General features: G+C 43.1%; 2 protein-coding genes across 4 annotated transcripts; one reads left to right on the forward strand and one right to left on the reverse strand.

The window, feature by feature from the left end:
* The first annotated feature begins 6708 nt into the window (after window positions 1-6708).
* Window positions 6709-18295, forward strand: LOC131673935 (uncharacterized). 2 transcript variants are annotated; one of them, XM_058952331.1, is made up of 12 exons: window positions 6709-7018; window positions 12465-12738; window positions 14258-14415; window positions 14599-14817; window positions 16353-16501; window positions 16711-16877; window positions 16958-17113; window positions 17189-17256; window positions 17330-17584; window positions 17651-17848; window positions 17919-18071; window positions 18142-18295. In XM_058952331.1, exons 1-12 carry the CDS (start codon window positions 6976-6978, stop codon window positions 18279-18281), a joined length of 1980 nt encoding a protein of 659 aa, XP_058808314.1. In that variant the 5' UTR covers window positions 6709-6975; the 3' UTR covers window positions 18282-18295. The 2 variants fall into 2 exon arrangements, with proteins under 2 accessions (XP_058808314.1, XP_058808315.1); XM_058952332.1 differs by having other exon boundaries at window positions 18145-18295.
* LOC131673934 (probable helicase senataxin) lies at window positions 16376-26740 on the reverse strand. 2 transcript variants are annotated; one of them, XM_058952330.1, is made up of 16 exons: window positions 26403-26740; window positions 25161-25274; window positions 24933-25076; window positions 22331-24852; window positions 21971-22248; window positions 21635-21888; window positions 21464-21560; window positions 21160-21330; window positions 20927-21075; window positions 20711-20842; window positions 20518-20642; window positions 20027-20174; window positions 19528-19946; window positions 18997-19207; window positions 18793-18899; window positions 16376-16518 (listed from the first exon to the last, which is right to left on the reverse strand). In XM_058952330.1, exons 1-16 carry the CDS (start codon window positions 26475-26477, stop codon window positions 16509-16511), a joined length of 4956 nt encoding a protein of 1651 aa, XP_058808313.1. In that variant the 5' UTR covers window positions 26478-26740; the 3' UTR covers window positions 16376-16508. The 2 variants fall into 2 exon arrangements, with proteins under 2 accessions (XP_058808313.1, XP_058808312.1); XM_058952329.1 differs by lacking the exon at window positions 16376-16518 and having other exon boundaries at window positions 18755-18899.
* Window positions 26741-27392: the final 652 nt, after the last annotated feature.

Here is a 27392-nt window from a genome sequence, read left to right on the forward strand (position 1 = left end):
CAAAGAGGGCCGCGTCCGCGTATTCGGCAGCGCTGGCGCGTTGCCCGTCCATCAGGTTGCCGGCGACGTAGTAGAACACCGAGGTCGAGTTCCAGAAGACGCCCGTGACGACGAACAGCATGCCGAAGGAGTAGAAGCCAGACGCGTCGCGCGAAATCCTCTTGAGGCTGTCGTAAGAGTGCCACGCCGCGAGGAGGTCGCCGCTGGCTTTGAGGGCCGAGGCGGGATCGTAGAGCCGGCCGGAGGCGTCGAGCGCGCGCGCCAACTCGTCGTTGAGCCTCGCGAGCGAGCACCGGACGACGAGCACGAGCGCGCAGTACTGCACGCAGAGCGTGTTCACCACCAAGTGGCACGCGCCGGAGCAGCAGTCGAGGAGCGCAGCGTAACGAGGCTCCTCGAGGACCGAGGTGAGCATCGGCCCCAGCCACAGGAGCGCGTGCACCAGGGCCATCGAGGCTATCCGGCCGAGCGGGATCTTCCCTCGCGCGTCGCTCAGCGCGTTCAGCATCCTCGCCTGCGCGAGGCGCCTCGCGCACACCGAGCCCACGACGCAGATGGCCCCGAGGAACCCCAGCGCGTCTCCCAAGTAGAACAGCTTCTCGTCGGCGAGCCTCCCGTGCGAGTAGTAGACGGCCAAGCCGTTCGTCGCGACCAGCCAGCTCAGCACGAGCGCGCTGCACGCGACGTCTCCGCGCCGATGCCCGAACTTCCAGTGCTTCGCGCCCGTGCGAGGTGTCCTCTCGACGTTCAGGCTTATCGGCGCGGTTCCGCACGCTTTCGACAGATACAGCAGACACCTAGCCAACGTGTCTTCGTCGCCGTTCAACCTGTTTAGGACCTTTCTAATGCCGTTCATTTTCGTACATTAAAACTGATCGCGGCTATAGAAACGCGACTGCGAACGCTCGGCAGTCCACTGTGCGCTCGCGTTCCTTCGCTGGGCAGCTTCGCCCTTCTTTTTTTCCAACGCAAAAACTTTCGAAGGTCGACATTTGCATTACCGCCTGCGTCAAAGAGTTACTGTTTAAAAGGCCGCTTACGACTGGAGGTTTGTTTTTTATGCTTGCGAAATACTGCAACAAAACGTCAACTGCAATATTTCAAACCTTTTTCGACTAAATGGCCGTTTTTTCCTTTACGTTCGGCGCGTCACGTCCAAACTTATATGTACTCATGTTAAAAAAAATTCCAACATTTAGGAGACGGTGAAGCGTGATTTTACTTTGCCAAAGCAATGACGTAATTTTTATTTTTTTTTAAGCTGAAGAGAAACATGAAATTGAGGTAGGGCTAGGAATCAAAAAGTTGCTGAAAACAAGAAGAAGAAGAAAATAACTATTAGAGGTAACACAACATAAGTTTTCTTTAATGGCTTTGTAACAGTTCTCGAGGTTGATACTTTTAACGCGCGATACCATTTGTATTGTAAGTGAGGATGGGAGTACAGTCTGAAGTATTTTTGTACAATATCTTTATTTATCTCGAACATCGTACTCCGACATTAACATACTTTCGTTTAACTGCCGAAGTGAATTATAAACTATTATCCAAACATCCGAATGAAAACAGTTTGAAAAATACATAATAGTACATAACATTGCGAATTACAGGAAAGGTTTTATCTTGTATACGTTGTGCAAGCTGGTATATGCATTGCGTCCATAAATTATCCATTAATTAAATTTGAGTGGTGCAATTTTGGAATCTATTTTGGAATTGAAGGACTATAACTAAATAAGTTATAGTAAATCTTACGATCTATCGAATAACGCAGAACAATCAGATTTTATCGTGTTTTTTATGTTACTCGATGAGCATACTTACGGATGTCAAAAGAGATCCATTCAGGGAGAATACATCGAAAACATTGAATTGAACCCTCGTCTGCAGTAAATAGATGAAAAATTGCGATGACTGAAAGCATAAATATTTTTGTGAACTGTCTTGAAAATTCGTCGAAGGAAACAATACGCGTGTTTTGCTCACTTTCTCTTGAATCTCTCGGGACTTTGATCGTCTCATCTGATCGCTGACGATTTCAAGGGTTTTCGCACTCTGCGCGAAGGATAACAATATGAAACGGCGAATCGTGCGAAAGGAAGGCAAAAATCAAGCGAACTCGTGTCGTACCTCGCAAGTAGCGGCGCTAACAGCCGTCGACAACAAAACCAGAGGCGTTATGCACGCGAGTACGAAGGCAACTTTGCCAAGTTGCTGCAAGTCGAAGAAGCGCGAGCTGTCGAAGTATACCGTTTGAAACAGAGCGCACGACATCGCGATGACATTGAAGAGGGCGCCTGCGATGACCAGCAGCATCGCGAGGGAATAGTAGCGCGCCAAGTGGCGTGAAATTTTCACTATGTCCGCGTGTAGCTTCCAAAAGACGGTTAAATCCGCAAGAGTGCCGTTAACGGATGCCGAGCCGCCGTCCGAGGAATCCTCGCGAGCTGTCGAGCGGAGCAGGCTGTCGTTGAGGTCCGCGAGCAGATGCTTCACGAACAGTACGGCGGCGAAGTACTGAATCGCCGTTGTATTATTTATAAAGTGACAAACGTCGAAGATAGAATAGATGGTCGTGTAATGCTTGTCGTAAGAGAACGTCGACGCGACTAATCCCAGCCAGCTGGCCACGTGCGCGCAACAAACTGCCGCGATTCTCTTGGCGATGCCGCGCTCCTCGTACCTCTCGCTTCCGTCGCTCGCGCTTTCCCTGATCCCGCTCAGCTCGTTCAATATCGCCGTTTGCCTCTCGCGTTTAACGGCGAACGAGGCGAGGACAACGGTGGCGCTGACAAATCCGAAAACGTCACCGATGGAGAACAAGTTTTCAATTGCGAAGCCGTGTCTTTCGCACAGGTACAAAGCGAAGCCGCACGAGATCCCCATCAAGCCTAGCAACGTTGCGTTGATCGCGGTGCCTCCGCGCGAGCGAGCGAACGTCCAGCTACTCGGGCCTGCGTTTCTCCGCGACTCGATGCGGAAGCCGATGGGAGCGAGTCCGCAGACCTTGAAAAACCGAAACAAGCACTTGGGGTACGCGTGCCGCTGCTCGATTTCCCATCTCCGAGTGTATTTCTTCGAGCCTCGCATTTTTCAACGGCCTTGGCGCTCGTTCGCGACGCGCGACCGGCCGAGGGAACGCAATCGATAAGTCACGCACGTACGAAACTCACGACCGTTGTAATATGCAAGTGTAACTTTCGCGTTCGCTTCGACAATTGACGTACGTAATATGACTTAGGCGTCACTGTCTTCAACCATACACTTTACGGCTTCTTCGAATGCGCCACATAGATCGTTCGATACCGTAATTCTCACGCTTTCCTAAGCTCGCGCTTCTTTTCGATCAAGTCTGCTTGTAAGTCGGTCGTTCATTGCTACTCAGCGTTCTGCTCTGAAAAGCGAAATTTTCAGTGAATTTTCTTCCGTTCGTCTCATTCGGAGTCGCTTCCAAATCTCCTTCCACTGAATATCGAGTCGGGAATGACTAGCGATGAAAAGTTTCGACGCTACCGTACCGAAAGTACGTCTGTACACTGTAATCGTGGTTAAATGTCTGCTAAAGTGCAATTTCTGGGGAAAAACCGACTCCGCTCACTTGTTAACTTGACAAATGAACGTCAATATTTACGTTTGAAGGTATTACACTAATGCACTGAAAATATTTTACTGAAAAAGTACGGAAGGTTGAGATCACTACTTCGAGATAAAATGTTTCCCATCCTTTGAAATATCACATTGTCATGTGAGCATTTTTATGAATTACAAGCTTATTCATCAAGCATATCACAAAATCTAGTATTCATTAGCGTTGGTCTATTATAGTTGCGTCTATATAATCCGGAGAGAGATACAAACTCTCCATATTACATTTAGGCGTTCCGTCTCTCAACTCTTGTTCAGAGGAAAAAGAGAAATGCTATGAATAATTAGTAAATTTGAATAAATTATACTTATTGGTCATAATGAATAATAAGAAATACTCGTGCACGAGTAAATCCTCAAAACTTTTCAAAGCAGATGTTTGTTTACGATGTGCTCGTTTTTTTCATTTCCAGCGTTGCACATCGATGCTCAACGAATTAAATGACGTCTCGGGTCTGATTGCTAAATTACCCGAAGATAACGGTGACTTTTAAAAAAACTAATAGTTTCCAAGAACAGAGAATGCACTTTGTTTTTTAATTATTATTTGAGCGTTTGAAATATATTCCACTTTTGAGCAACCAAATGAAGATTCGAAATTTTGAAATGGCATTGACTTTATTGTTGAAATGCAAATTGTCTTTTGCCCCTGTAAAATACTTGTATCGATGGTTTTTACTGTACGAACTGAGTCGCACAAAGAAACCTTGGCAACTCTACAGACACTCGTACGACGACGAAGGTCAAAGAAATCGAATAAAAGCGAGCGCGAGTGTGCAATTCTGTGCAGAAGCACACGCCTCGATCCAACAATATTAACGGACTTCCGGGGACATATGCGCGAATTCCATCGGTCGGTCGCGAAAAGAACGTATACGTGTACTCGCGCGTAGAAGCGCACTCCCCATCCGCTCTCAAGCACGGAGGAGAAGCAAAGAAAAAAAGGCGTTCCGAACGAAACCAAATTGGAGCGAATCGCGGGCCGAACGAGCTGCCGCGCGCCGCCGCGCGCTGCCGGCGCAACAATGCTCGCACGGCACGTCTGTCGGGCTAAGCAGACGGCGGCGCTTCAGAGCCCGCGGGCACAGCGGAGTGCGTGCACCTCGACGCGAGCGGGGCAAATTACAGGCGCGAGGGAAGCTCCGCGGACGGAATAATGGGAGCCAAATGAAAAGGAATCGGCCCGGCGAGGCGCGCGCGAGTGTCATCTTTCCGGGGAGGGAGGTGCGCGAGAAGAGCCCAAAGGCTTCTCCGCCGGCATTGGCATCGCGCTGTACCGATCCGCGCGCCCGTCGGCGGCGTTGACAGCTGGACGATCGATGGCCACCGGACAGCGCCGCGGGCGTGGACGCAAGCGCCACCGCCGCCGCTTCTTCTCGCAGCGGAATGTATTTCGACGTGTACGCGAGGAGGAGCTCGAGGAGACGAGACAATCGATGACTCATCCTCGTTACGGCTATCGCGAGATTTTTTCTTTCTTTCTTTCTTTTTTTTCTCTTAACAATCCGTCGTTCTTGGAAGGGACCACTTTGACTTCCGCAAATTTAGTAATAACTCTCAATGCCACGCTATCTCATCCCGAAAACCACGGTAAACTTTGCCTCAATGACTTTTTAATGACACACTTTTACTGCGCACCGGTATGAGAAAAAAAAATTCTCTCATCTTCTTTTCTTGTTCTTTTTTTATCGTTCTGGGAAGAAAATGCGATTGGAGCTCCTATTTTTTTTCCATCAAATTGCTAATAGCAGTCGAGTATGAAAAGGCAATAAATGATTTAACGAGGTCGGTAATGAGAGCGCAATCCGTTCGTGAGATCGCGCATTTCCATAAACTAATTCATCGTTCGCCGTTAGCGATCGAGGCGCGCCTATCGCGAACTATGGGGGGGGGGGGGGGGGGGGGGGGAATTAGCGAGCCAGCAAACGAAACGGCGAGCGCCGCGGGGGCAGGGCGACGCGCGGCTCGCGCTTCCTCCGGCGCAAAATTGAAATTCAATGAGAGGCAACTGCCTGCCGTCCGCGCGGGACAAAGGGACGCGGACATTCGAGAGTGCCGGCAGTCATTCGAGATCGGGGCAGTTCTGCGGTCTCTTCCTTTCTCAGTTTTCCGGGGGCGAAGGGCCGCCGCCGCCGCCGCATTCTCACGGCGGACGCGACGACGCCGGCGCGCACAATCGAATTCCGCGCGTCGCCCACGCGCGCCGCCCCAAGGAGTGGCCCCGGCTCCGCTTCTTCTTCTTCTTCTTCTTCTTCTTCTTCTTCTTCTTCTGCGCGTGATCTTCTCGACAGCGATGCTTTCTCGTCACTGCGTTTGCTTAATTAAACGCGCGCGCTCTCCCCCTCTCGATTGTTCGATGCATAATGCGAGACAGCCGATGCGCGTCGAACGAGCGTCGCACGCGCGCGACACGGGTCGTCGTCCTTTTGCGTCTCGTTAGCGCCGCAATGAACTTTGTTTCGGAGATACGGAGCTGCGTGTGTTTACTCGCGGAAAACCGGTTTCTTTTTTTCTTTTTTCTTTTATCTGTTTTCTTTCGCTTCGCGCGCGCGATATCTCGATGACTCGGCCGAACGTATCAATAATGAGTCCCGTGAATGCGCGCGCGTGTGCGTGTCACTCGTAGTCCGGGGAATTTTTATCGTGGGAAGATTGACGCTCGGCGTTTCCTTTCTGTTCTCCTTTTTTTTGATCCACGCCGCGACAGCCGAAGTGTCCCTCTTCCTTTTATCTCTCGAGCGTCTCATCGGCGAGATAAGATTTGTTTTTTCCATTTCGCAAGCGTCATCGCCGGCAACGTCCGTTTGTTTACGCGGAATGTCTCTCTCTCTCTCTCTCTCTCTCTCTCGCGTGTGTTCGCCGGCGAGAGAACGATGAATGGAGCCGCGCGAAGTCCGAAAAACTGAATGACTTTAAGACGGAGAAAGAAGCTGACGGCGCCGGTGAATGCGGTGGGGGCAGGCAGACCGATGCGAGCGAAGCAAGAGAGAGAGAGAGAGAGAGAGAGAGTAGACGGCCACCGTAGTCGTCGTCTCGCCGTGTACCACCTACCGGCTGGCTCGCACGCACCTTCAGTCGTGCCCTGTGCCTCCAGCCGCGCGCATCACGCCGCCGTCGCGTCGCGCGCGTCCAACGTGACAACGAGAGCCGATATTCCACGCGCGCGCGCGCCACGCCATGTGATTTCGCTTGCGTGCGATCTTGCACACGAGCTTTCTTTTTGTTGTTGTTGCTGCTGCTGCTGCTGCTGCCGCCGCCGCCGTTGCCTGGCGTAAAGTGTGTCCACGCAGAGAGAGAGAGAGAGAGAGAGGAGAGCCCCGTGCGTTCACGATGCTGTTGGTCGTGTTACTGGTGGCGATCGCCCGAGCGCAAGGTTCGTTTCTCCACTGTCTCGTCTCGATCGCTGTGTTTTCTTCTTCGTTTCTCTTTCTCGCTTGGCCCATCGATCAAACTTGCGGAAAAATGCACGGCCGACACGGGAATTCGCCGCGCTTCCGGCCCGGCCGGTCGCGTTCGCGCTTTTCTGCCGAGTAGAAAGCGAAGCGTCGATTTTGTGAATGAATTTCGCTGATCGCCAGCTCCTCGGCGGAAGCGGCCGACCAGGGAGGAGGGGGAGGCGATCTGCTTTCAATGTTTACGATCGCGATTCTCGTCACGCGCGAAGGATAGACAGAAGCACACGTTTTTTTCTCTCTCTCTCTCTCTCTCTCTCTCTTCTTTTCGTTCTAACCAGCTCCGATGTACGCGAGGTTGATTCGCATTGCGCCCAGGACATTCCGCAAGGTGAACGATCCATTCTGTTTTCTGTGGTACACCGCGCGCGTCTATCGGCAACCGCCGACAACAAAGGTCTTTTTCTTTATTTTCAAGCCAAGTGCGTACAAGTGCGCACCGAACGTTTCGTTAGTTCCTTTCTTTTTATTTTTTTTTTTTTAACGAATTCGACGTTGCGGGGAGCGAAATTGAAAAACGGCAAATTGGTTTTTGTCTTTCGGCTCGATAACAGTCGTCCGAGGGTCTACGATACCGCAATCGAGAGGAACGAGGAGAGGAGCTGGAAAAGAAAGAGAGAAAGAGAGAAGCCGAGAGAAATTGTTCACCGCAAAGGAGAGCTGGCTGGCGTGCTCTTTCTTTTCGAGTGTGCACGTAGCATAACAGATTGGCGAAATGCGGCGCAAGAGATACGTCGCCGCGCGCAAACGAAACGCGCAGTCCGCTCTGTAAAATCCAACTCGCCGAGACGCCTCGTTGTCATGTCAGCGGGCGAGGGGGACGTCAATTCGAGGATCAGAGCAGCTCGCGGAGATCGTTTGACGCGACGAGGCAGCCTCGGTCGCGATCGCCGTCCAACGTTCTCTCTCCTCTCTCTCTCTATCTCTCTATTCTTCGCGCGTAACACGAGCGACGCGCGCAATCGCGAACCGGAGACAACGATTTCGTCACAGGCAGCGAGCGCCGGCGGAAGTCGCTATCTTCGCGGTCGCCGCCACGATAAGCCGCGCGCGCGACAATGGCCCGGGCGACGCGACGCAGGCGGTTTATAGCGAAACCCCAGAGTCACTTTCGCCTCGCGCTCCCCCGCGCGCGACAATGGCGACGCTCGCCCGAATTAACGCGCGCACGGCGATGACTTGCGGCTCGACGACGGCCGGAGGGAGAAAAGTGGCCGGCTCGCCTCGACGAAATTCCGCTACAAACAGCGGGGGCACAAAAGCGCGCGAAAACAAAAATAAAACAAAGAAAAAAAAAAAAAAGGGAAAAAGAAAAAAGCAAAGAGAGAAGGAACGGATACCGAGAAGCGGCGAGAGAGCGCGGGTCTAGTTCATTGTCCGGAAATAGAACGTCGGTGAGCCGAGGCGAGTGCAAAGCCCGGAAAAGCGCTTTCATGTCGCATTCGTCGCCGGGGCGAGTCCCATTCACGGCAGGTTTTCGCTCGCCGTAGGAGGCCAAGTGCACACGCTCGCCGCGCAGCTTCCGGCCGAGCCGCGCTCCGAGGTCAGGTGGAGAGCTTTATATACCTGCGTTGTTGTGTGTACCCTTTTGTGTCGCGTACTGCCGCTGTCGCCCCCCCCCTCCCTCCCTCCCTCCCACCACCCCTCTCTGCTCGCGATCGCTCGTTCGCTCATGCGCGCGTGGAGATCTTAATGCGTTTTTCGGATTCTACGGATAATCGCCTTGAGAGATGTAGTTAACGATTATTTCCTTTTCCTTTTCTCCGGCGAGATGTTTTTTTTTTTTTTTTTTTTTTTTCACGGGATGAATCGCACAACGGAGAGACGAAATTCTTGTGGGAACTGATTTACTCGTCGAGGAAATTCTCGGCTTTCATTATGCTCGGATCGGACGCTGAATGGAGACCATTTGACGCGCCGCGTAGTTTTCTTTGTCGCCGGTAATCGTTATATATTACGGGCATTGGCAACCGTTGAATTTCGAAATGAAAACAGAGCGAGCGAGGCGCATTGTTGGCGCAGCTCGCACACGTATATACGTATATATATCGACAGCGGCGGCGCCGCCGCGTGACTCACTGGCCAACGTCCTGCCCCCGGAGCGCGCCGCTATCGCGCGGACGTCTACCGCGGCGCGCGCGCGCGCGAGAGTCCGATTCATCCTCGAGGTGGAAAATAAACCTCTCGAGACGGCGCGCACTCGTCTTCGGGCGCCGCTTCCGACGCGCAAATATAGCCGGCGCGCATCCTGCGCCGCGGGCCGACGCGAGCGAGAGGAGGACGCGGCGATAGCCGTCGAGTGCGCTCGCGGCTGGCTCGAGAGGGTGGGCTCGGCCGAGCGATACGGCCAAGTGGCCCGCCGCTGCTCCCTGCCGGGCTTCCGCCCGAATTCTGCGCCTCGGCCAATTGCCGGATACACGGACGCCTTCGTCCTCAATGGCCGAATAATCGCGCGTCAATTTGCGCTTTTGCTCGTTTTTTCTCGTCCGTTTTGCTTGTCCCCCCCGCCCCTCCCGTTCCGCCGCTTGGCGTCCCCGTCGAGTCGGGTTCGATTCCGTCGAGCGAGAGGCGCCCGGCGGCTGCGTCCAAATTGAAAAGAGAGGGCGCACCCCGTGCCGCCCGGAAGTCGGTTATCGCCACGCCGGATCGCCGTTTACCCGCAGGGATGCAGGCGACACGATCTCGCGCTTCGTCTCTGTTGTTTTGGGGGGAGGGGGCGCCGTCTCCGTCGCTTCGTTTTTCTTCTCTGCGTTTCGGTTATTCGGAGGTGTGATTTCCATCCGATCGGCGATGTCGTTCCGCACGTGGGAAAATAAAAGAGAGGAAAACGGATATCGCGCGCGTTTACGTGTAATCGCGGCGTGCGTGCTCGTCAAACAACGTTGCCGTCGCGAGGACGACGGGGCCCATGTCTTATCTCACGCGAGTGACAATTCCATCGGAGTTTGCCCGGCAAACAGCTGCTGTTTTCCGTGAGCTCCGCAATTGTTGCCGAGAGATAGCGAGGCGCACTGGCCTCCACGCTCCCCTCTCGCGAGGATCACCGTGGGGACGGACGCGCTCCGCGGCAGCGTGATCCTCGGCCTCCGACCAAATTAGAAAGAGGTCGAGCGAGAGAGGAAGAGGGAGCAGCGACGAAAAAAGGAAGGCATCCGTAACAAATCTACGACTTCCTTTTTAGAAATCCCCAAAACTACATCGCCTCGCTCTCTCTCTCTGTCTTTCTTTCTCTCTCGTCGCATTCCGCAGTCGAAAACCCGTCGCACGCGCGCGAAAACAAGAAAGAAGAAGAAAGGGGGCGCGCCTGCGAAGGGGGGAGAACCGAGAGTCCAATATCCGGTGCAGCGCGCGGCCGGCACGATCGTCATCGCCGCGGCGACGGTGCGCGTGAAACGGCATAAACGTCGCGACACGCACGGGCGCCGGATCCGACGCGGCTTATCGGAAGGGAGCTTCCGCGCAAAGTCGATTTTCCACTCTACCCTTCGTCTCTCCTCCGTGCGACAGAGCTGAAATCCACTGTCGTCGGACAGCTCCGAGGACAGGTCGGCTCGCTGCCGGCGGAAGCCCGATGCCCCCGGCGCGCACGCGCGAATCGGCGAGTCTCTCTGGAGCACGGGGACAGCCGAGCGGACAGATGGCACGCGCCGAAAGCTCCGCGCGCGAGCAGCTAATGCCTGCGGATTTCTGGCCTGCTGCGCACCTGCGCGCGGACGGCGTCCCGGCGATTTCGCGCCCCTCCGCTCGGGGAGCCTCGATCTCGCGTCTCTTCGCTCGGGCGCCGCCGACGGAGCCACCGAAATGGAAACGAACGTCCCGCTGGCGACGCGAGATCGATCCGAGCGCGAGCCCGGTCGGCCGCCGGCGGCGGTTAACCGCGGCGACCGGCCGCGAGTGAGTCATCGCAGCCGCGAACCCCCGCGCGCGCGACCAGATCTCCCCTTGGTGCGCGCGGCGGCCGCCCACGCGCGAAATACCTGCCGGTCGGATCGCGCGCGAACAAAGCGGCACCGGCTCGCCGAGTGCGCGGAGGATAGCCGACTCCGACGAGCGATCGAGTGGAAAGGCGCACGGCCGGAGAAAATGAAGGAGCGCGCAAATTGGAATCGAGGCTTTTACGAGCCGGCCGCGACAGCTGCTCCCCTCGGAGCGCCCAGCGGAAGTCGCCTGCGCGCGCGCGCGCGCGTCTCTCTCCGCTCGACCGCGGCCTCTCGCTCTCTCGCCGGCGGCTGCGGCGCAAATTTCGATTCGCCGCGCCGGCTCCTCCGTCCGATCGCGACTGGACTCGCCTCGCGCGAGGCTCCGCGCTCGGCGGCGATGCGGTCAATCGACGGCGAGACGCGCAGCTGCGGCAGCCTCCTACTCGCGCGCCGCAGTCCGGAAACGCGTATCGGCTTACCCATGCAAATCCCGACAAAGAGAGCAGCTCTGTCTCTCTCTCTCTCTCTCTCTCTCTCTCTCTCTCTCTCTCTCGTCTCGCTTCTTCGTCTGCGCCTCGGCGCGCTCGTGTTTTTGTCTTTTTCGCGAGGCGCGCCACACCTTCGGCAGCAGCAAACCCGTTTCGCTCGGCCGGCGAGGAGGTCGCGCGCGCGCCGCCAACGATCGCGAGCGTGGGATAATGCCGAGCGGATTTAGTTATTACCCTCCGCCCGGTTTTTCAGCGCGCGCGCGCGCGACTTTCTTTCGCTCGCCGCGAGCTCGACGATGCCGCTTGCGTAATTGCCGAGCTCCCTCCCTCTCTCGCGCAGCGGAAAAGCAGCGCCGCGCGATCGTTACGCGCGCGTTTCGCTGGCCGGCCGCCGCTGCTGTTGCTGCATTGTTGCTGCTCCGCGGGCTTGCGTTTCCTACGCTGACTCGATTAATTTGCAGCCGCGCTAATTGCCCGCGCCGCGCCGATGGCGCTCTGGCTCCTTCGTTGCTCGAACGCGGCGGCGCAGCCCCGCCGGTGAGAATCGATGGACTTCGCCGTGCCGAACCGGCCGCGCGACATCGGGACTGCAAATGTTTGCTGGCTTTCCCTTCGCTCGCTCGTACGAATTCGACTCTCCGGCGGACGCGCTAACGAGTCCGCGGCATTCGAAAGCGACGCCCACGTCGTTCCTCGATGCAGATCCCCGGCGGGCCGCGTTCCATTCAAAACACGCTCGCCCGACAAGAGCAAGAAAGCGCAAAACCAGCTGGCGTCGAGGGCAGAGTAGAGCTGCAGAACCGCGGCGAGAGCTCGTCGCGTGTTTCCTCCCATTGAAAAAAGGAAAGAGAGAGAGAGAGAGAGAGAGAGAGAGGAGCAAAACCGAAAGTACAAACGAGGCGTCGGCGCGCACTTGCAACAAGCAGGAAATAAAACTCTGCGCGCGCGGCTTGTTGCAGGCTTATCGACGATCGCCAGCGAGGAGTTGCAAAATCCCACTGTGCAGCTGCAGGATTTCAGCTCTGGCTGCTACTTCTCGGCCGAGTACCAGGGCGAGTTTGTCATGCAGGTGAGCAGTGGCAACAGCATCGGCAACGTCCGCGGCAACCTCAACACCTTCGACGACGGTGAACCCATCGTCCAGTACTCCACTATCAATATCACCTTCAATGCCATACCCGTATGGGGCTACTGTCACAAGAAGATCGCCGATAAAGTGCTGCTGAGAGACAGGTGCGTTTTCCCTCACTCATCGCTTAGCAGCTTTCAGTAGTAAATCACTTTGATAATCGATATTAAAAACTAAATAGTAGTTACTCGTTGAATTGAAATAATCGAAATGCCGAAAGAAAATATTGTTCTTAAAACGAAGACGCCGTAATAGAGACAAATTCAGTTTATGGCAACGTTTTCTTAAATAAAAATCAACAGTGAAAGTTGCCTTATCTAAAAGCAAACGATACTCGCAATAATGTTGACATGCCACTCTCCGTTGCAATTGAAAAATAATATTCTTCAAGATACATTCGCATTATATGCAGCGAAAATTCATCAGCTATAAATCAGCCGACATTTTTCAGTAGGAAACTCATTCCGTTGACCAATTACATGATTCCATCGTCGTATCAATTCAACCGAAATTGTACCATTTTGAAAAATACACTAGGTTAACAAACTCACTTTATATTCATATAAATGTCCAAAAGTATGGATCTTAAAGGAAGGTACCCCAAAACTAAGTCTACGTAAAAGAATAGTACATTACGATACACGTGAGGGAAAATAGTTTTGTCTCGTGTGGCGTTTACGCTCGAGCGAAGCGAGAATAAAGAAACACTTTTATTATTCTAATAATAAATGAAAGCTGCAAGACAAACCGAAAACTGTATATAATAATGTGTTGTCATAAGTAGTGCAGTACTTTTCAGATAAAATGTTGCTTATAGGTAAGATAGTGATAATATAAAAAAAACTATTTTAGAGTGATGAACTTTCGAAGGTAACTTTCATCCCTTCAAAATGTTTTATCAGCAGATAAAAATATAATTTTTTTCTTTTTGGTCCACATAACATATCAAAAATAAACATTTCATATTTCTCGTTGAAATAAATAGAGATTGCTACCCTTATAATTAAAATCAACGCTGTTTTGTAGCCTTTTTTATTCTACAATTGTTAGCGTTAGTTTCACTAAGCTATCTTTATTTGTTTCTGAAATATTTCAAAAAAATTGTTTTTAGGGGTGACATTTCAGTGGATTTCACCTCCTAAGATTGCGTATAAGCTCGTATGAAAGATATGTCTTCTTTCTCAATGAACTATAACACATTGCAATATCATTCAAATCGGCCATACACACTTGGGGTATCTTTTTTGTTATCATACGAGTTGTAAAAAAAATTTTGTTTTTGTTGAAAAATTATGATTCGGTATGATTAAGAAATACATTACATGTTTTGACACCATATATTGACAAAAATTTACATACTTTAACAGTTAACTGACTTGTCCATATACTAAGTATATAAAGAAGATATGATGTATATAGAAAAAAGTTTTTTAATTGAATTGATAACAACATACTGAGATTTTTATTCAAAGTAAAACATAGAATTGACAAGATTTTTTTTTCAAATGACTATTATACAAAATTAATTAAAGTCAACTTTACCTCTGTAAATAAATAAATTATTAATCTGATATGAATATTGTAATCAAAAGTACTCTATACGAAAAAAATCTAATCATACAGTCGAGGTGGCTACGGTGAATGCATGAGGTGCTTTCAACTGATCCGACGCTCGCGTAACATCGTCGAAGTATTCTCTCAAGACCTGAACCGATGTTACACAAACGAGAGCGGCGCGATCGAATCCTGTAAACAACTCAATACATCCGCCATTCTTTATCGTGAGTATAAAAAATAGTACAAAATGGCTTACAATACAAATATATACATATATATATATATACACACACACACACACACATATATATATATACATATATATATATACATATACATACATATATTTAAACACGCACACACATTCACTCACATATATGTATATACACTGAACTTTACAATTACAGGTAGTAAAGAAATTGGCGGCATTGAGATTCGGAATGAATACTGCCCTATTGCCGGCAAGTATCGCTTCAAGTACAGTGTCAATTATGAATTCGACGGACTAGACGATAATAATTCCGAAGGGAAAGACGAATGCACTGCTTTTTCCTCGGACATGAATAATTGTCCCGACGGCTCCCTACTTCATCTTAAATTCAAACGCTGCACCTTTGAGGATCACGGTAAATTTTTATTTCCTTTCAATTTTTTAATCGCCGATGGCCACTTTGTGAGTACAAATGACACTTGTTGTAAAGTCTACGTCAGTAAATATGTTCTTGAGTAGACATTAAAAACAAAATATCATTATTTATGTATAATTAAAGTGCTGAAACTGGGTTTAGTCAGGACTGAATTTCGAATCTCCAGATTAATTGTTATTGAAATTAAAATTGGTAAGCATTAGGAATGAATTTGTTAAGATGTTTACGCAGCGCATATTTAATTCTATTGCAACACGGAAATAATAAATATTATTAAGTTTTTATTAATACACAAGGTAATAGAAGTAAAGGGCCTCGTAATTGCATAATATAGCATCGGAACGCTCATAGAGCATCAATGTATCCATTCTTTTGTTTTCCAAATAAATGATTGCGTCGCGCGCTAGTTGAAATATTTATGCGGCAATCAAGTCCATTTTACTGCATAATAATCTATTGTAGCGGTACGAAACCCTTTATATACATCACTTTATGTGTTATAAGATGTAATGAAAGCCTATCTTCCCGAAACTACATAAATCGCACATTACGATGCTTGGCAATTTCGTTTCAAATACGTATCGTATAGAACGCAGCGAAATTTTAAGCAGGTTTGTTTTTCCAAGAGTGCGTCAAAATATCTCGCAGTGCGAGGAGTATTATAAATAGCACATTACAATCCTCGTACAGGGAAATGGATGTTCATCAACATTTTATCTGTATTGGTGAATACGTGCGCCGCACAAAATTCTTCGATACGAAGTCTAAACACCGTAATTTACAGTATTATATTGTCGCCGATACAAAATAATACATTTGCTAACGGATATGCAAAGGTTTCTTAGATAAAACGAGAGGTTTACGGCCGTTTGTTACAGTACGAGCCGTAGGCGAGTTCGCAACGAATTTCGTCAAAAAGATTTTTCGTATCGGTTAAAAACAATATTTTTTCGTGTGAGAATCAAAAAGAAACACCGAAGGTGTGATTTGGCAGTTAGAATGCGGAAAAATGTTTTCGCTATACTGTGGCGTAATACTATTCAAGTGACAAATCCTTTTTCCTGTACTTGTATCGTGATGTATTATCAAGCATACAGAATTTCATAATTCAACTGAAATGAATTCGATCGTCAGAATGTTATATTAACTGTATTCAACTTTCTGCCTGAGACTCAAACTATAATGGCATATTTGCAACAAATGCAAAAAGATCTAATTTACAAACTGACAAGTTTGGAATAAGACTATAATTCATTTGACACACAAGCATATTTGCACGATTTGAGGTTACTACTTTTCCTTGGTTTTGAAAATGCTATCTCGTACTTATCGTTTGAGGTTTTTGCAACATAACGTGACCGAGATTTAACAAGTGCGGCTTTGTACTAATTCAATACAATTTAAATTTTATGCCGCGGTGTGTCATGAAATCGTTATAATCTAGTCAATTAGTCGACTTGTTTAACTATCGTGGCAAATTAAAATTCTACAAAAATAAATGTTGATTTTTTCAGAAGTAAGCTTTGAATGTCTTGGAAGTTGGCCAGCTTCTAGTTCAGATACGAGCAGTGAAGGGCCTAGGTATGTAGCTTTGTTGGACAATAGAGGTGTGCCAGATTTTGCTGGACCTGCCAAATGGAGACGACCGCGATACCGATGTGGTGTAAGTATTAGAAGAGTCTGTAAAGTAAAATATTTTTTTATAAAATTTGTATACTAAAAGCCTAATGCTATATATCAATTTTGAAATTATATGAAATTCAATTCATATTGGATTAGCAAACAACGAATCGCGTAATATTTTAGGATCAAGTAAGCTTGAAGTAATCTGCCCGTAGTTAATGAAATTTGAACAGAACATTTTGATTTTAGCTGTACCATGTTGATAGCAGAACCTCTAGAATATATCTAACATTAAGCAGCGATTCAAGCTGTAATCAGAATCTATATAATTCTACTACTGGTTACGAGAGTCTAATACTGAGTAAAACAACAACACAGAAGAAGATTCCACCCTACGTCATTAAGAATTTGCAATCGTAAGCTCAATATTTCGTTCGGGGATATAGCTCAACTTTTAGAATCATACTCAGGTCAGACCATTATATTAATTTTATAGGTTCCCTCAATGGGCTCAAGGCGAATGGCAAGAGACTCTCATCGTAAATGGAACGATGACTTTCAATGATTTGAATGGCTACAAGAGTTTCACGTTTGTCACGGTTGACTCAAATGATGAAACTGGCCAATATATTGTTTTCTCTAGAGATCAGTGGTATGTTTTGGCAATCAACTGTATTCTGGAATGAACCTGAAAAAATGAATATTTCAATTTTCGTTCAACTTTTAGCGAGCAAGAAGCGTACATATGTCTAATCATGAAGCAGCGAAGCGAAAATGTTTTAGAATTTGCAGCAGGTAAGTCATATGCTATCCATTTGTTGATTTTTGGATGAACTTTCAACTCACCGACTTATTTGCTTGCTGCCAGGCACTTTTTCTCTCCCTGTTTATCAGCCGTATTTATGCAATGATACTAATGACTTATTGGAGAAGTCTAGTGCTGCTTGGTGGACATTGTCAAGACTGGAACGTACGGTGGAGTCTCCGTGTCCAATTACAGGAGAATATACTGGCGAGATTATCGACATACCGGGATGGTGTGCAGAGCTGAGCAGCAATTGCAATACCCGCCAAGTTATGTACTATAAAGTTTATAACTGTAATTCTGGAGAACTCTACGAAGGTTTGTTTGTACTTTTCATTTGATCGCTACCTTCATAAATCATTCTAACGTGATATTTTTTTATAGAACGAACCTATTTGTGTCTTGGACAATGGGAAGAGAAAGGAGTAACGTATTCCTACACGATGAGGAATGATACAAGTACGAACGAATGTTTTGTTGGAAATATAATCAGTGACGATGAAATTTACATTAAAGAAGCTGGTGATTCATGTTTACGAAACATAGACCCGAGAACTGAAGGCATGCGGCTTTCAAAAAAAGGTGTGTTCCATTTGTTTTGTCTAATTTTTTAAGCTAATATATGGAAAGTCAATTGAACTTTGCGATTCAGGTCATTGTTTTGGCAATTCATCTAGTCCTGCACCTACAATACCAACGACAACAACAACAAGCACTCAAGTTCCTATAATGAAGATTACAACACCGATAAAGTCAGTTGCTACCAGATTACCGACCACTATGAAATCAAATGAAATGAGAAAAGGTGAAAACTTATTAGTATTTATTTAATTGGCATAACGGTATGAATGTCAATGTTTGTTATGTTGTTTCAGGAGGACGTACAACGACTGAGAGAATGCCACCTGTGATGAGATCATCGTCGGACACACTTTGGAAAGACAAATTAGTGATACTGGGCCTAGTTTTTATTTTTACATGTACTATTAATTCATTTTCCTACCAGGGAGTGTGACAATACATGCAAATGTAGGATTTTTGTGAATGTCGATTAAAAGATACTGATGTGAGTGTTTTTGAGTACAAGCATTTCTTTACTACTAAATTAATTTGTACATATATTATATATAAATAATTTATAAAAATAGAGTAGAAAGAAAGCTTTCTGCTATTTTTAATATACACTTTTACACTAAATTATTGTATCAAAAATAACAAAAATGTCATCGTTATACGTTATTAATTAAGTTATTAGTGTAAATAGTAACAAATTAAATTGTAAATATATCATTCTAAGAGTAAAAAACAACTGTTAAAAAAAATTAATTTTCATGATGTTTTATAAAACTAATCATGATATGAAGATCGTGATTTTTTCAGAAGCTAGCAAGACTGAAAATGCATTGTAACAATGATTTTATGAAACAATAATGTTTGTAGAACTCAAAAGAATTTACACAAATAAATTGCAAAACGTAAAATTAAGCTCTACCACGAACTCAAGCAATTATCTCATAGCTTCTAACCTGACGACGAGAGGTTTGATTTCATCTGGTCTAGCATTTTTATTCACGTTTGAAACTAATCCCCGAGAACGTGCGTCACAAAGTAAATCGTCCCACATTTTGTCTTTCTGCAAGAAAATGCGATGTTTTGCAAAGATATTTATACATATTTTATAAAATAAAAATCAAAATATTAAATTTATAGTGTTTCTGTCTCTTGTATACCTTAAAAGGAGCAAAATTTCCGCATATAATTAATGTGTGTTTGGCACGTGTCAACGCTACACATAGCCTCTGAGGGTCCGACAAAAATCCTATACCATGACTTCTCACACACGACATAATAATTACATCTCTTTCTTGTCCTTGAAAACTATCTATTGTGTTACACTCTGTTTCAAATTTATTTTTTATTTCCGGGGGTACTGATCTAGTCCTAAAAATAAAAATGATATTAAACTATTTTGACAATAACATTAGTTGGACAGAACATAGAGGGTATTGATAAAAAGATCATTGCAAACTTATCGGTGACGCCACCGACGGTTTATATAATCATATAACGTGACTTTGCAACGATCATTTTATAAATACCCCACGAGCTAACGAATATTATTCTTGTGTTGGATAAACATTCTCCTTGTGCGTACCTATATATAAATTCTCAATAATCATACAAATTTCGAATAAATGAAAATACATTTTTAGATATAAATTATATTACTTCATAAAAATATGTATGCTGTAAAAACTTACTGATCTCTAATTGTTTCTAAAATTTTAGTTCTTTGATTTTGGTATGGCGTAATTATTCCCATTGAAATTTTCTTTTTAAATGACGGGATTTTGTCGCACATCATCAATGCATGTACAAGATTTCCAACAAATAGAGCCTCGCTTGTATTTGAAAATTTGGTCTGATCTTGATCTCCATCAACATTAAGTATGCGATACGGGTGGTAAGGAAATGACTGTTTATATGCCACCCGATCGATTAATTTTCCTTTATAAAAGAACTTGTTGGGCCAAAAAGAAATAGCAGAGACCATACGATATTGTTCTTTCAACATAATCACAGGATCTTTATCTTTATCTGAAATATTATCTAATTGACTTTCTAAAGCTTCTTTGGCTCTTGTAAAAAGCGATCTATCTAAACCAAGCCTTTTAGCATCCTACAACGAAAAAAGTACGTAGATCAAGAGTTATATGATATAAGCTATTTTGATTTTGATATAAGCATGACGATACAAACCGTCGACATGACTGTAGCTGGTAATTGATTAGGATCTCCCACTAGAATAAGATTTTTCACACCAAGCATCAACGGAATTAGCGTCTCGGCTTCACAGCATTGCGTCGCTTCATCTACTATACAAGTAGCTATGTGATCAGTGTTACCTCTAAAACAATTTCAATTTTTCATTATTTTAAGTTAAATTATTATCAGCGTAATAATAAAAAACCTAATCAAGATCAATTCTAATACAATCATGTATTAGAAATCGAGTCGATGATGATCGTAACTGAAGCTAAAAAAATATCAATGTTAAAGGAGATAGCTGGATTATTACATGGTTACGCGCGGTAACTTGGATACAGATTCTCCTCCTTGTAACATCAATATATAATATAGAAATATGTAAAACTTCAAGTGCGGGAAAGTAGATTCTTGTCTCGTGTGGCGTTTACGCTCGAGCGAAGAGAGTAATTAATAATAACTGAAAAGTAAATGCAACTACCAACCCAAAAATAGCTTCCATTTGACCATTGTAACACGACGATAGCGTGCAAGCAATAACGTGAGCTCCATGTAGAATCGTCGTTTTTGCATTGGTCTCCAACTTACTTCTTTCCATTTGTTCTGCTTCCTATAAACAAAGCAGCTATTTGTATCGTTTGAAAGTTCTATGCTATTAATATTATTATAAAAACTAACAGGACTTCGGTGAGAAAGCTTCTCATATTTAGTTCTTTTATGTTCAAGCTCCATCTCGTACCTCGATCTATTATGAGGGTCACTTGCCATGAGATCATTAAGCGATTTGATAGTTTTCAATAACAGATGTTTCTGAAGATATGAAAGGACATTCATAAATTAATTACGTTACATAAATAATCGAAAATGAATACCAATATTGAATTTTCAAATTACTTTATGCTCTACATCTTCTAAGTGCTTTTGTTTATTTCCAGTAAACAGTCTATTAGCTTCCTTACGTGCAAGATCAGCTACTGATATCTTTTTTACTTCTTCATGCATGCACTCTTCCCTTCCTATTCTCACCATTCTAAATCGATGTTCTACAAGTATAAAAACTTTTTATGAAAATATTTATGCGTAAAGATAAAGTTGATACTCATATTTTGTATTATTTTCTGTGATACCTCTTTTTGAAATAGCCTGTCTAATTTCAAGAAGACGTAAAACAATTTCATCTATAGCAGCATTCGACGGGGCGCAAACTAGAATTCGCTTAGCATTGCCATTTACGAACCTACCATCTCCATATAACATTTGTGTGACAAGATTTGTAATTACTGTTGATTTGCCTGTTCCTAGAACATTTATAAAATTTTGATCATTTATATTATCAAATTTAGCTAAACAGATAGAAATGCCATCCAATTTTTATATATGAATGAAAACAATATCGAGAAACATCTTGTTTAAAGTATCTTATTTCTATACCTGGGGGGCCAACAAGTAAGCCTATTTTGGACTTCATATTTGTAGCAGCATCAGTGAATTTAATAACTGCTTCCTTCTGCTTTTCGTTGAGCTTATCCTTAAAAATGTTAACATTAAAACACGAATAACAAATTTTTATTTTCTAAAAACTTTTGTATTTTTATTACTTACATTTGTGATAAGTGGATAATTGCTGCTTGAATTTGGCTGATCTAGTTGGTATTCATCAATGTCAACGTGTAAAATAGAATCACGAAGAGCCGATCGTGCCACACATTGCAATCCTTTAATTGCACGTAAATGAGGTCTCAAATACAAAATACTTCTCAATCTTGCGAGCTGTTCGAACTGAATAGTATGTTCATCAATAACTCTAGTCTGTACTGTATACGTAATTATTGCATGAGGATTATTGACCCTTCTAACTAATTAAAAAGACATTTTATTTAACATGAGTAAATTTTACATTTTACGCGGCAAAAATCATTTAATTACAATAATACTCACAGAGTGGATGAGCCGATGGCAAGGACCTTAAGGAATTTTGTTGCCTCACTTCTACAACGTACGCAAATGCTCTTCGCCATTTTATCTGGCCACTTATTTTAATTGTATATTCTAATATTATCATATCACCATAAACTGGATTACTTTTCAAACGCAACTCATCCTTTGTCGTAATAGTTTTTATATCGAGCTTTGAATATCTAAGTCTGTTTGGCGTCAACTGTTGTTTAATTGAATCCCTTTCAATAGCACAACATACTGTTCGCGAATTACTGTACCTGATTAATTATTTTTAAATATAAGCATTATAGTCAAAAAATTAGTTAATACTTCATGAATATTCTGAAAATTTACACTTACTTGCTACCGGTGCATTCATATTCCTTAAGTAACAACTGCCAAGTTTCCAACAATAACAATATCTCCATTCTTTTGTAATATTGTTCAAAGCAATTAAATGTATTTGGCAATGGAAGCAACTTTCTTTTATCGACTATAGGTGGTAGTTCTTTGACTTTTTGTTGTTGTTCCATCCAACAAGGTTCCCATGCAAAAACGCGAGCTAGAAAATCTTCTATTTTCAATTCTAATGGTTTCGGAAATTCTTTAACAGTTTTCAACCCATCTTTGATATTTCTCATGCTATTGCCTGGATCAATTGAAAATTCTTTCACTGATACGATGTTTTCTTTGAATGAAACCCTCTTGTTATTTCCATTTGGAACTGGAATGGTCAAAGATGGTTTTAATGGCGGTGAATCTGTAGGAAAGTCTAAATCGTTTCCAACGGATTCGGTATCTGATGGTGAGGATTTGGCGTTGTTACTAATTGAAGACGATGGGAAATTCATGAGATTCGTTGTATTTTTCAAAACTGTAGACGAATTTTCTTTACGAGAGATAGAGGAAGAAACTGAATTTGATTCACTTGAAGACTCTAGTACGTGTTTGTTTGAACTATTGCTGCTTTGTATTTCTGAATGTGGGCCGATTATTCTGATAGAACCTGAGGGTATTTGACGGCGTGGTATTACGCACGATGAATTGACCACTGTAGCAATTTTTTCAATATCCTTAGATGGTACATTTTTGGCAGATTCAGAGCCTACCTTTTTATTTACTGTTCTTGGTGTTGGTCTCAAATTGATCATTGATTCACATAACATATCTCCTCTTGATTTAGATGATACTTTTGCTTTAACTATTGTAGTTCTATTTTTTGGCTTTTCTGGCTCTTCGGGTTTTTCGGATGAAGGAACACTTTGATCAATAGAATCGTTTGTTGTCTCGCTTCCGTGTCTCTCTTTCCTTTTGGATGATGACTTTGAAGAGTTCTTTTTTTTACTACTACTACCACTACTACTACTGCTGCTATGATGACTACTTTTTTTTGAGCTAGTTGAAGAGCTTTTATATTTTTTACTTTTCTTATTCTTTCTAGAAAATGAAGAATTTAAATCTGAAGAGTACCTCTTATCGTCGGATGATCTTCCTCGTTTTTTTGGTTTCATATGGTGCGGTTCAATAATTTTAACACCTTTCTTTATTGGCTTAACAAAAGGTGATGATACATTTTTTGACGTTGAAGGTTCTAAAGGATCATGTGAAGAAGATAATATTAGCTCATTAGATGATTGCAATGCCTTCTCAAAAGGACCAATTAATTGATTACTAGCTGAAGAATGTAATCCTTCATTGTTAGGAAGTTTTTTATTATTTGTATCCACTTCAGATTCTTTTGTAAAGCAACTGAGAGTGTGATCAATTTCTACTCTTGTAGAAGAATTTACGATTTCATTGTTGTTTGAAGGCAACTTGTCTACTTCCATATTAAAATCAGTTTCTAATATTTCTGGAACAATCATTTCTGCAACCACAGATTCTGGAACAGGTTCAGATTTTATTTGCTGCAGTGGATCTATGTCATTTATCTCATCATTGCTTTCTTCATCGCTATCTATGATAGTAATGATATTATCATCTTCTTCATCAAGAAATTGTGACAAATGCATCTGTTCATTGTAATCATTGTTTTCAATCTCTTCCTTGATACTACTTTTATTGAATAACTGAGAAGATGGAAAACAGTCATCATCTTCATCACCAATGTCCACTAGATCTATTTGTGAATAAAGTTCCTCTTTAATATTATTGACGTCGTCATTTTCAATATTTAATTCTTCATTACAGTCATTCATAGAAGGTAGATGACTATTATTATCTTCATATTTTGATTCTGATTTTATGTTGTTCAAATTGGCTGTATCAATACCAGCATTGTCATCAACAAATGGTGAACAATTGTCAACCTGAGCATTCTGTACTACTTGCTTTGTTCCTACACTTATACTATTAGTACCAACTTCTTGACTTGCTGTATTTATACTACTGGTACCAACTTCATCTAATTGCATTGGCTCAATTTTTATGTTTATTGGGACTGGCTCATCATTAATATCTATTTCTATAATGTCAAGCACTTTAGCCGATACACTATTTTTGTAATTATTACTTTTAATTATTTTAGATGAATTATCCTTTTCGGTTATTTTAGGACAATTTTTAGATAAATTGCCTGTTTCATTGTCAATATTTGAAGTACTAGAACACTCGCTAACTACTGGTTTCAAATGAACATTATCATTAATTTGCTTAATTGGATGTGCAATTTTTCGAAATTCTTTGGCATTCAGTTTTTCTAAAGGATTGATTTTTTTACTCTGTATAACAGCTGAATCACTACTCATATGCTCAATTATTTCTATATCATTATCATCATCATCTTCTTTAATTGGTAATTTTTGTATCTTAGCAGGCACAGGAATGGGTCCTTGACGAGTCTTGGATTGTTGCTTACGATTCAATCTATCATTTGGTATTTTCTAAGAAAATGTTATCAAAAGAATGCATCTCCAGTATACATATATATTTAAAATCAAGTATTAATTGACTATTTCCTTACCTTTTTCTTTACTTGGTAAACAAACATGGATTTGTCTAAATCTTCAATATTACAGCACCCAATGCCTACATAGTCATTTTCTTCCAACATGTGTCTCTGTCTAGCTCGTATTTGTTGCCCATTTACAAAAACTCCATTGGAACTCTGAAATTAAAGTTTATTAAATTAATCAAGCATGATAATTGATATGATTATCATTTTAATTGAAAATATCACTTTCTTATTTACCCCAAAATCTATTACAGATAAACCATCTTGTAGTTGTGCAAATTCACAGTGCTCTCTAGATACCAATAAACTCAGACATACAATGTCTTGGTCTTTCATTCTGCCACAAGTTAGCTGGAAGATAAGACAATATTTAGATACATAAATTAATTTGTAATAGCTTGAAAATACTGCTCATATTTATTTTGAGCATATTGAATGAATGTTAGAATTGTTAGAACGATCAACTGTCTTTGTTGTTATGTGATTCCAGTAATTTTTTATTTTGCATATGTAAAATTTTACATATCTATATTATAAAACTATTATTAAATAAAGAAACTAGTTTTGGACAAATTCTAAATAATTTTGTAAGAATTCAGAAATCAGTTACAAAAAAAAACCAAAAAAACTGCAAAAATTAAACTTTCCAAGAGAAATTCATAACCACAAAATGAAGTATGTATATCACAAAATTTCATTGATGCCTTTGAATTGTTGGTGCAAATTTTTAGATTTTTAATAAAGGTTAATATTTTGAAAAGATGTTGCCTGAAAATTTATGTTAATCAAAAATTGGCAATACTTTATTAATCGTTTCTTTCAATCAATTGTAATTCATCAATAATTGCAACGACGGTATTTTATGAGAATAATGAAATAAGTAATATACTTTCGGTATTAAATGTCAATTGCTTACATTTTTTTCGTAGACATGCGATGGAAGGTATAGTATAAATTTATTTTATACAGAGATACATATATAAGAAATTTAAATAATTAGCGATGTTTACAGACATAGCTAAATGCTAAATTTAGATATGTCCTATCAAAAATTCGCAAAATATATTTTATTAAGCGTACATATCGTACGTATTAATATATACAAGAACTAAAACGAATTTTCAAGTACATTTTTTTTTCTCGAATGTTGTTTTCTTATTCCGTATTCTTATCATACATATAATCATAAACAGAGAAGTCATATTACGTGAAAAGCTGCATAAATTCCTAGAATAATAATTCTAACATTTGAGTTTGTAAAAATTATACTATATTCAACAAAGTTAAAGTATAGACGAAACAATAAATAAAAAATGTATAAGGGTACTATAACTTGTCACAACTTGCTCTTTGTTTGAACTACCACTCACCTACGCATCTCCGCAATTCTATGAAAAATTAAGAAAGCGACAAGACGAATATAAAAAAAAAGAGAGAATGATGACAAAATAAAAAAGAAAATGACGGCAATACACTTACGTAGCTTTTGTTCATCGCCACTTCTTGTTTGATGGGACCGATGCGCTCGAGTATCCATTCGGTTTGGTCGTCCATCGTTACGTGAATTATTTGTTATCGTTCCAAGGTGAAAAAATTACAAACAAACTCCGTGCACGTTCATTGTCATTTGTAATGTAAAAAACGCAGCAGTAAAAAAAGCCGCGTGCAATAACGTTACGGTTAATTTCTTGTTATACAAATGTGGCAGAAGTGTTAACAATTATGCTACTTGTTACACTGCGGCGATTCAACATTTTTCAACAGCCATGTGATAATGCGGCAAACGGTTATATGTAAACTGCGCAGCTGCCGGGCCGGATGATTGCGCCTGCGTAAATGCGTGACCGTGCTGAACGCGGGCATTGCTGCCAACTTTATTAACGACACTGGCGGGCAGCGTTGCCACTCAAAAATTTTTTCTCAGGCTCCCTAGAAATTATTGCATTATGATTAATGGATTAATTTCTAGGGAACCTGAAAAAAAATTTTCCAGCGGCAACGCTGAAATTTACCCGCCTGCAGCGTTGCCGCTGGAAAATTTTTTTTTCAGGTTCCCTACAAGTTACCCATTTAACATAATGCAATAATTTCTAGGGACCCTGAGAAAAATTTTTCGAGCGGCAACGCTGGTAATTTTGAATCAGGACTGGTTTGAATTTCACTTTTTATTTGCGACAGGAGTTTGTACTGTTAGAACAACGTTATATGGTTTGCAACAAAGAGTAAATTGAATACTTTTAAAAGTCTTGCGGTTGTTCGTTGTTTCTTATCATTTACGATAATATAAAATTAATAGTGTACATGAAATAATTTCTCCAACCATTAGTTATCAATCTGTGACGCTAACTGTTAAACTGGAAACAAACGCTAAAGAAAATGACTTGATTCCTTTTATTCTTTAAGGTCGAATCATACGTTTACAGTGAAATAACAACGAGTTTTCTAAATCTTGATGTTATTTCGTTGTGG

Source organism: Phymastichus coffea, unplaced genomic scaffold (genome assembly GCF_024137745.1).
Source record: "Phymastichus coffea isolate CEN01 unplaced genomic scaffold, Cenicafe_Pcof_1.1 PCOF00206, whole genome shotgun sequence".
Lineage (NCBI taxonomy): Eukaryota > Metazoa > Arthropoda > Insecta > Hymenoptera > Eulophidae > Phymastichus > Phymastichus coffea.

Excerpts from the sequence above, each read along its gene's own strand:
- LOC131673935 (XM_058952331.1), top strand. The coding sequence starts at position 6,976 with ATGCTGTTGGTCGTGTTACTGGTGGCGATCGCCCGAGCGCAAG. Across the intron at positions 14,818-16,352 it reads CTGCACCTTTGAGGATCACG|AAGTAAGCTTTGAATGTCTT; the intron begins GTAAATTTTTAT and ends TGATTTTTTCAG. Across the intron at positions 17,257-17,329 it reads TGTTTTAGAATTTGCAGCAG|GCACTTTTTCTCTCCCTGTT; the intron begins GTAAGTCATATG and ends GCTTGCTGCCAG.
- LOC131673934 (XM_058952329.1), bottom strand. The coding sequence starts at position 26,477 with ATGGACGACCAAACCGAATGGATACTCGAGCGCATCGGTCCCATCAAA. Across the intron at positions 21,889-21,970 it reads GCCATCGGCTCATCCACTCT|TTAGAAGGGTCAATAATCCT; the intron begins GTGAGTATTATT and ends CTTTTTAATTAG. Across the intron at positions 21,331-21,463 it reads CTTACTTGTTGGCCCCCCAG|GAACAGGCAAATCAACAGTA; the intron begins GTATAGAAATAA and ends TAAATGTTCTAG.